At 39.1% G+C, this 12,324-nt stretch overlaps 1 protein-coding gene and 1 long non-coding RNA gene across 4 annotated transcripts in view; one reads left to right on the top strand and one right to left on the bottom strand.

Annotated features, from left to right (window-relative positions):
• LOC308672344 overlaps positions 1-12,324 on the top strand; it is a 56,036-nt gene that overhangs the window by 17,651 nt on the left and 26,061 nt on the right. The gene's annotated exons all lie outside the window — the stretch shown is intronic.
• LOC308672335 (vaa serine proteinase homolog 1) overlaps positions 3,822-12,324 on the bottom strand; it is a 47,819-nt gene continuing 39,316 nt past the window's right edge. For all 3 annotated transcript variants that reach the window (XM_081335162.1, XM_081335161.1, XM_081335160.1), the window contains exons 3-6: positions 6,723-6,879; positions 5,303-5,562; positions 4,652-4,791; positions 3,822-4,309 (exon numbers count right to left, since the gene is read on the bottom strand). In XM_081335162.1, coding sequence (XP_081191288.1) covers positions 4,136-4,309; positions 4,652-4,791; positions 5,303-5,562; positions 6,723-6,879 — 731 coding nt within the window. In that variant the 3' untranslated portion in view covers positions 3,822-4,135. The remainder of the gene's footprint in view (positions 4,310-4,651; positions 4,792-5,302; positions 5,563-6,722; positions 6,880-12,324) is intronic.

The raw sequence follows: 12,324 nt of genomic DNA, 5'->3' as shown, positions 1-12,324 counted from the left end.
CAGGGCGGCTTACACTCTAAGCACAAATCAATGTGTTTAGCAATAGCCTTCATTCTATGTATATGCCTGCTTATTAGGGCTTTCGGGCCCCCCCCAAGCGGCATTATTACAAAGTCAGCTTATTGCCCCGAACAATCTGGGTCCTCATTTTACCTACCTCGGAAGGATGGAAGGCTGAGTCAACCTTGAGCCTGGTGGGATGCGAACCTGCACTAATTGCAGGCAGCTGGTGTTACTTAAGGAGGCATTAGCCCACTGCTCCACCAAGCCTTGAAGCCACTTAGCACCGTCGGCTTCAGAAAGCCATTCCAGCTCTCAGCTGGTTTCTCCATGCCGGTTGCTTCACTTGGCAGGAACTGCTGGATATCCAAATCAGAAAAGGCGTCCCGACCAAACTGCGGACTGGGAAAGAGGCACTGGCCGGGCTGTGCTCAAGAAATTTTAATAAATGCCTCCGGCGAGTCCCTATCGGGGCCTGAAAGAAAAGTCAGCTCTTTCTAGCCACCACGTGCTGTTGCCCCACAGAACATCTTTTATGCATGAGGCGGGCGCCTCACGCCCTGGAGCGCGTGGAAGGTGGCCAGAAGCGGTGGCAGAGGCACCCTCCCACTCGATAAGGCTGATGCAAGGCAAAGGTGCTCTGGGATCAGATCTGTCCACCCGCTTCCAACCCGGAATGCTCCTCCAATCAGTTACTCGGGCGCGGTAGCCCTCTCTTCGAGAAGCCTCATCCAACTACATGGGGGATTCTGGCGAAGGGCGCAATTAGCGTGAGGGAGGAGCGAACAGGGAGCGGTGGGGGCTATTCATTTGGCAGTGTCATTTGGCAGAGAGAGGGAGGGAGGGGGAAAGAGTGAGGGGGAGGGGGAGAGAGAGAATATGAATATATGTGGTTGTCCTTACTAGACTTATAGTAAAGAAAGTTTAATGAAATATCTTGGTTTTTTTTTAATTAAGAGATGAGGTATGGGGATAATTATGCTGTATTTAAAGATGGTAGATAAGCTACTAATATTGTTTTTACCTGTTGGGATGAAGGGTTGTTTCCCTCTTTCTCCTGTCCTTTTCTTCTCCCCCCCCCCCCGGCCCACATTTTTTTTATTTTCTATTTTTCTATTTGTAGTTTTTATAATTTACACCGGCTTTTTATTTTATAAATACGAGGAGGACTCAAATAGACATTGAGTATTTTATTTGAAAGTAACCTTCCACCCAGCATCTTTTTTTTTAGTTCAAAATGTTTTTGTTGCATGGAGAAAGAAAAAATTGGGGGTTTTTTTGTAGCAGTTCATTGATTTCCTAAATGCAACACACTATAGTTTTTTTATACATAGCATAAAGGTGAACTTGTTGATATGGTTTACATAAGACGTTGGGGATTTCGCTGGGAAAACTATTGTTTAAGGCTATGAATTGGTGTGGGAACCTCAGAGTTAGTTTTGCTTCGACATAACCAAGCAGCGTATTCAATAAACAGTTAAGATTTCCCCACCCCCCAAAGATAAAATACAATATATGCAGTGACATTTTAGATGTCAAAAGGGTTTTGTAGCTCCCCCAGTCTTTTCTTTTCTGTGGGAAATGGGTACAAATGGCTCTTTGAGTGTTTACGGTTGCCGACCCCTGCATTAGGCGATCAAACAGGTTGGTTTGGCGATGGCTTCCTGATCTATATGAATTGTGAGTTTCATTGCCATCCTTCAGATTTTTTTTTCTAATTTCCTACTCTAGTATCCTTTCCACCAGGTCAGAACTTTTCCTCTCTTTTTTTTGGTAATATATGATTTTTTAAAACATAAATCACTTAATAATTGGTGAACAGTGTGTTGTCTGGGTTTACATTTGTAAAACAACCACTAACAATTGATTTCTATAATCCATAATCCACTTAATAGTTTTAATTGATTTTCTCTTTTCCCCAAAATATCCTCTTTTGCAAACATTGAGTTAGTACAATTCTTATTGTTTTGATAGATAATGAATATATAATTTTTCCCAATATTCCTAAAAATAATAATCACATCAATATAATATTTCTTTTCTATCCAATCATTCTGGTTGTCTTATCATAGATCCTGTTACAGTCCTTATTTAAATTTGTTTCTCCCACAAGATTCTAAATATTCTTACTGTTTAAGATTTTCTCAAAAATTAATTACATTGAAAAATTTAACTCTATTTTTTCCATATGAACCATCTCACACTTTTACATTTCTTAAGGAATAGATAAAACAGTGGGGGAAAAAAATAAAGAGCAATATTAAAGAAACATAAAAATAACATACTACTTAAAATCTATATCCCTCCTAAGCTAATATATATTTGTTTCCAAGATTACTTATTCTTTTAACCATAATTAATATGTTTAATCTTTAAATATTCCATTTAATACACCTAGTCATTTAGTCCTTTAACTCTTATTCAAAACATTTTTTATCCATTATAATTTTCCGAAATTCAATCACATTTAAATATCTAAAACATTTACTTTATCTAAGCCATTTCAACTTTTTTATATTAATCATATCAAGAAATAGAATAAAAAAAGAGTGGGGGGGGGGGAAAGCATACTATATTATTAAGGGGATTCATCCCTCTTTTCTATTTGTTTAACCATATTCAAACAAATGTTTCTTTTTAAGTATTCTCTCTATAGGTCCCATCATCTATTTTCTAGATTTCCACTTTGGTCTTTTTCCTTTGCCCGGTATCTTTCTTAATCAATGTATTTTGCTGAGTCAAAAGGTTTTTCCATATGTTCATAAATGTTAGTGTACATAAAAAAAGTAAATCAGATGAAGTGTCTTTGTACGGGGCTTCTGCCTTTCCATGTTTGTTGAAAATCTTTTTCTTTCTCTCTGCTTCTCTTATCATTTCCTTTCTCTCTGATGTCCCTTGTTTTGTTAAGTTCCATTTTTAAGTCTCTATTCTCAATTTTGCATCCATTTATCTGCTCATTCTCTGTTCTTGTTTTCTGGGAAATTTTTTTGTTGTAGAGTTAACTTGGAAATAGATTGATTTATATTTTCAAAGTTGTTTTGGATTTCTTTGTGGTTTAAAATCATTCTGGTTTGAATTAGTTGCAGTATACTATATAACTCCTCCTGTGGAGTATTTATGTTTTCTTGATATATTCTTTCTACATGTCTCTGATCCATGATGGCCAAGAATTTGAGTTTTTCTCTTCTTTTCTTTTCTCTGCAAATAGCTTTAGAGTCCCAATTAAACTGATATTTGTAATCCAAATAGTTCAAAAAAGTTTTTTCCCTGAAATTTATAATTCTTTTTGTCTACAGCCCAGATTATTGTCTTTTTTGTCACAGTTTTGAAGGTGACAAACACAGATTAGCTTATCCCAGGTTTTGCCAAGTCTTATATTAAAGTCATAGCTGTCATAGTCATCATCCACCACTAGGTGTCAGAATCTTTGTTTTTCAATTTTCAAAATGAGCAATTATCTTTAGAATGAGAGTCTTAACCATTCAACAATTTTAGATTTATTCAGATTTGAGTTTTAAATTTCAGTTTTTATATTTGTTTCACTTCCATATATTTTGATCCTCCATAAAAAGATTAATTTGCCACTCCCATTAGTATAAGGATGTGGCAGAGATCCTTCCCTTTCAGGTATTTTGCTTCTTGGGGATCTTTTCCAGGAAATTAAACAGAATAGAAAAGAGATGATCAATTTCCTCACTCATTGTCAAGCACGCAAAACTGGACGTCCAGGTCAGAGCTTTTTCAGCTTTTAAGCCTAGTTGTTCAAATGCTGCCATTTAACAGGCCATTTCTTTGCAAAACAAAATGATCAGAAAACAAGCAACGATTTATACGATTTTATTGCTGTGGGTACCTGAGAATTTACATTAAAACATGATTCTCAAAAGATTATATTTAATGATTGAGAAGTGGGGGTTAATCTGGGATCCTTTTTAGGCAACAGTGGGACTCGGGTATATGGATATGGTTGTGGGGTGACTGCATGACTCCATATGAGCGTATTGTAAATGCTACAGAAGTACCAATAGAAGAGAATATTCTAGCACTGATGATGTTACCTAGTTGAATATGGTTAGGGATAATAAGAGATGTACAAATATACTACATTTCCTCCTCTTAACTTTTTCAAAAGTTTTCATGGGGGACAAGTCGCAGTTATATTTCCTGCAATAATGCTCTGGATCCAGTCAGTATAATCGAAAACGTTGGTGTAGAGGGCAGGCTTATGAGGTTGGGCACAAGGATACCCCCCCCAAGATACAATGCCTTGGATTTGTCCATTACAGATGAGGGGTCCCCCATTGTCAACCTGTTGAGAAAAATCAAACATGAAACATTACGACTGTATCTATGAATGGGAAGTGGAGCAAACAATTCCCTCCCATCGTCCATTCACATATAGCCCCCAATGTTTCACTTCAGTGTTCCCCAATCCAGGATCCTTGTAGAAGAATTTAACTCCTTGAGTTTCCCCCACCAGAATCACCAGTATTGGGAAATCTGGAAATCTAGATACCTAGAAACCACTCGAGTTAGAAAAAGCCATAACTTTCTATGTTTCTACAAGATGCCTTCAAGGCGAGATCTCTGTCATAGCTTTGAAAATTGGCATCATTTCTTTAGGATTCTGTCTTAAACCTGATCCTCTTACCTTACATGAATCTATGCCTCCTTGCAGGATACCTGCACACAATGTTCTACTTTTCTCCGGCAACTTTCGGTAAACTTTTTGACACACCGAATAATCAAACATGTTAATGTCAGCACAATGAGGGACATCGGGATAAGTCACTGAAAAAAATAAAAAATAGGCAAAATCCTACTTTTCACAATTTACCACCTAGATTCATAGAGCTATAATTTCCATTGTCTCCAACCAACGGAGCTGATCTCATTGCCTGGGAGTAGGAAGTATTGTCTTTCAAAGCCATTCAAAGGGACTCCTGGGAAAAACAGTTAATTTTTGTCAAGATATTAATAGGTATTAAATCAGCTGATGGGCATTTGAAGGCTTCTCAAATTTCTCTGGCACTCTACGCAAAAATTGCCTTGTTGGAAAAGTGGGGCTTTTGCTAGTCCAAAAGTCATAGAACTCATATTTTTAGCTATACAGCATGCCAGTTCCTTACTTATTTATTTTATTCTAAGGGTCTTCTGGGTGTGGAACTGATGAAAAAATGGAATCTTATGGAATCCCATTGTCCATCCACATTCCAATATTCATGGGTGACATAGTAGGACCCTAGAGCTAGTTGATGTTACATGAAAAACTGGGTCTGAGAGTATAGACAGAGATCCGTACCTTTAGTAGTTGTGATTGTGCCCCATCCCATAATACGGCAAACTGAACCCACACTGGGAGGGCTGGAAGGCAAGCTGAGAGGCGCGATGTGTGTACTGTCGTTAACAGGTCTTTTCAGCCTGATCAACATGATGTCCTTGTCCCATCTGGTGTAGGTTTTGCTACTGAGACAAAAGAACTTCTCCTTTGGGACTCTCATCTGCTCATCCTCATTTGGTACATTTTTGCTATGCACACCAAGTATTATCCGGATATTTTTCCTACAAGAAAAACAACAACAACCTAACAACAACAACTTAGAGTTAACTCTATATTACTTGGGATGGTCCTTGACCTCATTTTGGCCCTTAAGCAGGATCGTTAGCGCCAAACAAGAAAGCGCCATAACCTACCTTCTCCAATTGTGTTTGGGGGAAAAACCTGCCAGAAACCTGGAAGAGTTGCTGTCAATGTCCTAGAGCTCTGGGTTCACTGAAGAAATTTATTCAGGGTGATTGAATAAACTATTTCCATTGTTTATGCAAAATCCTGAAGCATGAATTAACCTGTGTGCTGTTTAGCACTCAGAAAGCTCAGCATATAGTATGAATCCATCTCTTTCTTGACGTGGATGTGTATTGTGTGAACGTTGCACTTATAAATTATAGATGACTGTTTTAAAGATAAAACCCATGTGGTTACGGTACTAATGTTATGACTTTGTATTGCGCACATCCTCTCTCAACCCAGCGTGTCTCAAAGGATGGTGGGATAGATGAAGACGAACACAAAATCTGGATGGAGCCCACTCTGCTCTTGTTTAGAACAGATATTAAGATATAGTGCCTCACCCAGGCCTTTGATAGGGGAGAGGGAAGTCTCTCACTTCATCATCTTTTTATCTTTTATGTTCTATTGATTTTTTTAAAAAATATTTTCTTATGGCAAATACTTAGAGTCAGGCAGCATATTGTTAATATTTTCTGGTTAGTTGCACAGTCAACCAGATATTTAGGCTGGATGTGGTATTTTTATCCACCTATCAAGTCCTTCCCAAGGACCTGGGGTAGGTTTGGTTCCATGGTATTAAAAGGATTGTCACAGGATGTTCCAAGTAAAGCTGCCTTTTGCAATTGTCTGTGGTGATTTTGTCAGTGCTGATGGTATTCAGGTAATGTTCCAGATTTTGTTATTCTTGTTATTATTATATCCCAGAAAAAAAGGAAAGATATGAATACTATGGTGAAGAAGATGAAAATTCAACCATATATATAAACAGCATTGCTCAAGATATGATTGTGAGGAGCAACAGCAGTAACAGCACAACACTCATTCAAAATGCACAGAGAAGTCACTAAAAACTAGCAGAAACATTATTAAAAAAATCTGGTTATCTAACTACGATCTCTCTCAACCCTTCTACATTCTGTAATGGCCTCACCTGTCGCAACGTGCAGCGGTGAGCACCCATTCCTGGTTGATCAAAGTCCCAGCACAGTAAAATCTCTTAGACCTAGCAGTATGCAAGGCTACAAGGAAAGGATGTTCATTTATGTTACATTCATCACCTCCAATGACCAGTTCAGAAGACTTTTGTGCTGCAAAGAAACCAAGAAAGTTCAGAGTTTGGCTGTGGAGTAGAGCAGAATCGCTTTTATTGGTAGTGTTTCTATCAGTACACTAATTTTGGAGGGTAAGAGATGACTGTGGGACACAAAGCATGAAATCAGTTGAATAAGATAGATTATTTGCAAATCATACATATGCCTATGCCTATGTGTGTATCTTTGTGTGTGTCTGAGTGTGTGTGTGTCTACACACACACACACACACACACACACACACACACACACACACATATATAGTGTGTTTTGAATGGGGGCTGTGTTCTGATTGGATGTGTTTTGAGTGGATGGGCTGGTCTCAGCTGCCAGCCTTAGACCTGAACTGGTGAGTTGTGCTGCTTTTGTTCGGCTCCGTGTTTGTGGTGGTGCCATGTTTTTATAGTGGGTGTCAGTTTGCTTATTGTGTGGTTTGGAGGGGTTTAAAGTGGCTGATGTTGCAGCTGTGGTTAGGTTTCTGTTTTGTGGTTGTGTGTCGTTATCGTTGTGGGTTCGGATTTGCTTTTTGAATGGTTGTGTGGTGGTGATGTCATGTGATGTTATCATGAGTTTGGGTCTGGTATCATTCTTGGTGGTTGGGACTCATCTGTCAATCAAGGCGGGTTTCCAAATGGCTGGTAGGCGAGAGGTATCATCTCTGGTATCAGAATGATACCAGACCCAAACTCATGATAACAAAAGTAGCACAACTCACCAGTTCAGGTCTAAGGCTGGCAGCTGAGACCAGCCCATCCACTGAAAACACATCCAATCAGAACACAGCCCCCATTCAAAACACACTCCCACCCAATCAGAACACAGCTAACCCCCCACCCAATCAGAGCACACCTCCACCTACAGAACACACCCCCTCTGGCAGTTTAAAAAAGAGGAACAAACAGCCACTACCACACACTTCTCCCAGAAGAAGGAAGCTGAAGTCACCAGCCTGAAGATGACGGATGGGATTCCGTCGAAACGTTGCTCCTACACCTTCAATTCTACGTGGGGAAAAAACCCGAATGACCAAAGATCCACATACAAACACCCGCGAAAACCTCAGAAAACAAATACTGTGTATATATATATATATATATATACTGTATACGTAGATGACACCTTCGTAATCTGGCCACACGGCAAAGAAAAACTGGATGACTTCCTCACACACCTCAATAGCCTACACCCCAAAATACAATTCACCATGGAAACAGAAGCTAACAATCAACTTCCCTTCCTTGATGTCTTAGTCTACAAGAAATCCAACGGCTCCCTAGGACACACTATCTACCATAAAAAACACACACAAACCGCTATCTGAACGCACTCTCACACCACCACCCAGCACAGATCAACTCCGTAGCCAAGACACTCATCTCCAGAACAAAACACCTAGCTGACGAACAACACCAAAAAACCGAACTACACACTCTCACTAATGTACTAACAGCCAATGGATTCCAAAGAAACACGATTACCAACTTAATCCGAAGAGAGACACCCACAAAAACCCAAGACAGAGAACAAGAAAATGGCAAAGCCCTCCTCCCACACTTAAAAGGGACCACAGACAGAATCAGCAAGGTCCTCCAAAAACACAACATCAAAACAGCATTCTACACAGACAGAAAAATATCCACCATCCTAAGAAACCCCAAGGACATAATTGGCTTAGAAAACCAAGGAGTATACGAAATCCCATGCACCACCTGCCCCACCACATACATCGGACAGACCAACAGAAGAATAAGTGCATGCATTGAAGAGCACAAAAACTCACTCAGAAAAGGAGAACAAACTTCATCCCTGGTCCAACACTTTGAAGCCACGGGACATGAAATTGATTTTAAAAAAACCAAAACTATCGCCAAAATTGAACATTTTAACAACAGAATAATCAGAGAAGCCATTGAGATAGAAAAACGCCCCCACAGCATAAACAAACGAGATGATACCTCTCGCCTACCAACCATTTGGAAACCCGCCTTGATTGACAGACGAGTCCCAACCACCAAGAATGATACCAGACCCAAACTCATGATAACACCACATGACATCACCACCACACAACCATTCAAAAAGCAAATCCGAACCCACAATGATAACGAGGCACAACCACAAAACAGAAACCTAACTACAGCAGCAACATCAGCCACTTTAAACCCCTCCAAACCACACAATAAGCAAACTGACACCCACTATAAAAACATGGCACCACCACAAACACGAAGCCAAACAAAAGCAGCACAACGCACCAGCTCAGGTCTAAGGCTGGCAGCTGAGACCAGCCCATCCACTCAAAACACCCCCCCACCCAATCAGAACACAGCCCCCATTCAAAACACACTCCCACCCAATCAGAACACACTTACTCCCCCACCCAATCAGAGCACACCTCCACCCACAGAACACACCCCCTCTGGCAGTTTAAAAAAGAGGAACAAACAGCCACATGCTTCTCCCAGAAGAAGGAAGCAGAAGCCACTAGCCTGATGATGACGGATGGGATTCCGTCGAAACGTCGCCCCTACACCTTTAGTTCTACGCGGGGAAAAACCCGAATAACCAAAGATCCACATACGAACACCCGCGAAAACCTCAGAAAACATATATATATATATATATATATATATATATATATATATATATATATATATATATATATATATATATATATATATATATATATATATATATATATATATATATATATATATATATATATATATTATACAGTACACACACAGACATCCATATACACAGACACACACACAGTTTTGAGAAAAGGCATCAGAATTTCATTTTTAACGTGTGCCAGTGTGTTCACAGAAAAGTGACAATAAAGCTTATCCTATGTTATCTTGATAAGAACTCAGTTTGAGATCTTATCTTCTTGTTTAATATAACAACATAGGAAAATTTAATTCCCATTCCTTCAAACATGGTTCTATGAAAGCAAAAAATCATTAAATATTACACAGCTCACCACGCTCTGAAATAAGATATGACAAGGATCTTAACACTTTGATGAAGCAGCCTTTGCTTGGTTAGTGGTGATAAGATTTGGGTGTAGAAAGATTTCCAAAACAGGAGAGTTGACTTATTCAACAGGGAAGTGAAACAGACACATTTATCACCCCCTGAATTCTCACTCCAGGATTGTTATTTAAAGCAGGGTCTTTAGAGCACCTTATAAACCACAGTATCAATGAGCTGATTGTACTTTCAACCCATTAAACCAGTGTTTCTCAAGCTTGGCAACTTGAAGATGCATGGATTTCAATTCCCACAAGTCCCCGGCCAGCATGGTGAATTCTGGGAACTGAGCTCCATATACCTTCAAGCTGCAAGAGAAAGGCCATAATCTGAAAGCTTGAACAAGCAAAGCTGGAGACAGATGTGTAGTACTTTCCACTCAGTCTCCCTACACAGAGAGGAACTAGTTATTAATACAGGTAGTTCTTGACTTACAACAATTCATTTAGTGATCATTCAAATTTACAATGGCACTGAAGAAAGTTACTGAGCAGTGGAGAAGTGAAGCAAAAAATGCCATAGCTTCTCATAAGACCAGATGCCTTAGATCTCAGCCATTGGAAATGCTGACGCTATTCAGCTTTTCACATCACCATTGCAGCATTCCCACGGAGACGTGAAAAAAATTCAGATGCTTAGCATGTTACTTGTATTTATGACAGTTGCAGTGTCCCTGGGTTGTGTGATCATTTGTGACAAGCGAAGTCAATGAAGAAGACAGATTCATTCAACAACAGTGTTACTAACTTAACAATAGTAGTGATTGACTTAACCACTGTAGCAAGAAAGGTCGTAAAATGGGACAAAACTCACTAAACAGATTTTTCACTTAAACAACCAGAATATTGAGACTTCTAATTTTGCACCCAAAGCACATAGCAGTGCGAGAACGAACCACCGCTCCCCACGGCTAGTTTCGCCCTGCCAGGGGGAGCCTAGATGGGTCCGAAGTTGCCCCAAAGAATGATGGTAAAGAATAAACAAACAAATCAGATAACAGAATGTGAACTAGAAAAAAAGTCACAAATGAAGGGAATTATAACGTAAAACAAATAAGAAAAAAATCAGAAGATTTGAATGCAACAATGAATATGGAAAAGATACCTTATGCATTAGAACAGACATGTCAAACACAAGGCCCGGGGGCCAGATCCGGCCCGCAAAGTGGTTTCATGTGGCCCGCGAAGCCGTCCTGGAAACAGTGAGAGAACGACCCCCACTGCCTTGGCCCTGGCCCAGAGACCCTCCTTCTGCCAGAGACCCTCAGATCTGTCCCACTCCTGCCCAGTCCCCCATAGGCACCCTTGATGCGAACGATGTAGAGCTGGCCACGCCCACCCAGTAGGCCATACACACTCTAGCCACGCCCACCCAGTAGGCCACGCCCACCCAGGCCACACCCACCCGGCCCCTTGAGGGCAACCGCAATGCTGATGCGGCCCTCAATGAAATTGAGTTTGACACCCCTGCATTAGAATATCAAAATAAACCTGAGAAGAAAGAAGACTTAACAAAATGGACACTGTTAGAATCACTGTTTGGGAGACAAAAAGCATACATCTTGTGTATTATGTATCCTCTACACCTAACAACAACTACAAAAATACAAGAACTGTTTGACAAGTCGAAAATATTAATCTGGAAAACAATTTGGCAAAGGAAGAAGATTAGAGATGGGCTTAAGAGACTTGACTCGCCCTACCAAACAAAATATTATACGAGCAAACAGTTATTTGAATATGGCTAACTAAATAAATAACTCTGGCTATAAAGGGGCATTAGAATAAGTGGGATAAGAGATATAAGTAATATAGTATTTTTTGATAAGATACAAAATGTAAAAATATTGGGAAGATGAAAGTGAAAGAAAAGTTTGAATTTTAAAGACATTAAGTTTGAAAAGATTTAGGATTAAGGAATGATTAAAATACTGACAGGGAATTAGGCTTAATAAGAACTTTGAAAAAAGGATATATAGTGATTCAATCAATTTTTATAAATAGAAGTGAACTATAAATTGATTAGAAAAGATGTTATAGGTAGATGTCATGATAGATAAGTAGTATAATATTTCTATAATATACGAAATAAGAAAATACTGGGATAATATATTTGAATGGAAAATTTGGATATTTAGATGTTAATGATTGAAAAAATTATGATTGATAAGAATTGTTTGAATATTATGGAGAAATTGAGCTTAAACAAGAGAATACTATTGGGAGAAGGGAGGCTCAAGGAAATATATTATCAATTGGTATACTAATATGGAAATTTTAAAAATAATTATTATTGACTGTTAATTAACTATTATTGATTGTACATCTTTTTTTAAAAAAAATCATGAACCCAGACAACACGCTGCACACCAGGAAGTAAGGTTGTTATTTTAAAAAATCAATAAAG

This window comes from Vipera berus (genome assembly GCF_964194415.1).
Source record: "Vipera berus genome assembly, chromosome: 9".
NCBI classification, from domain to species: Eukaryota; Metazoa; Chordata; class Lepidosauria; order Squamata; family Viperidae; genus Vipera; species Vipera berus.
This window is presented reverse-complemented; position numbering and strand designations above follow the sequence as displayed.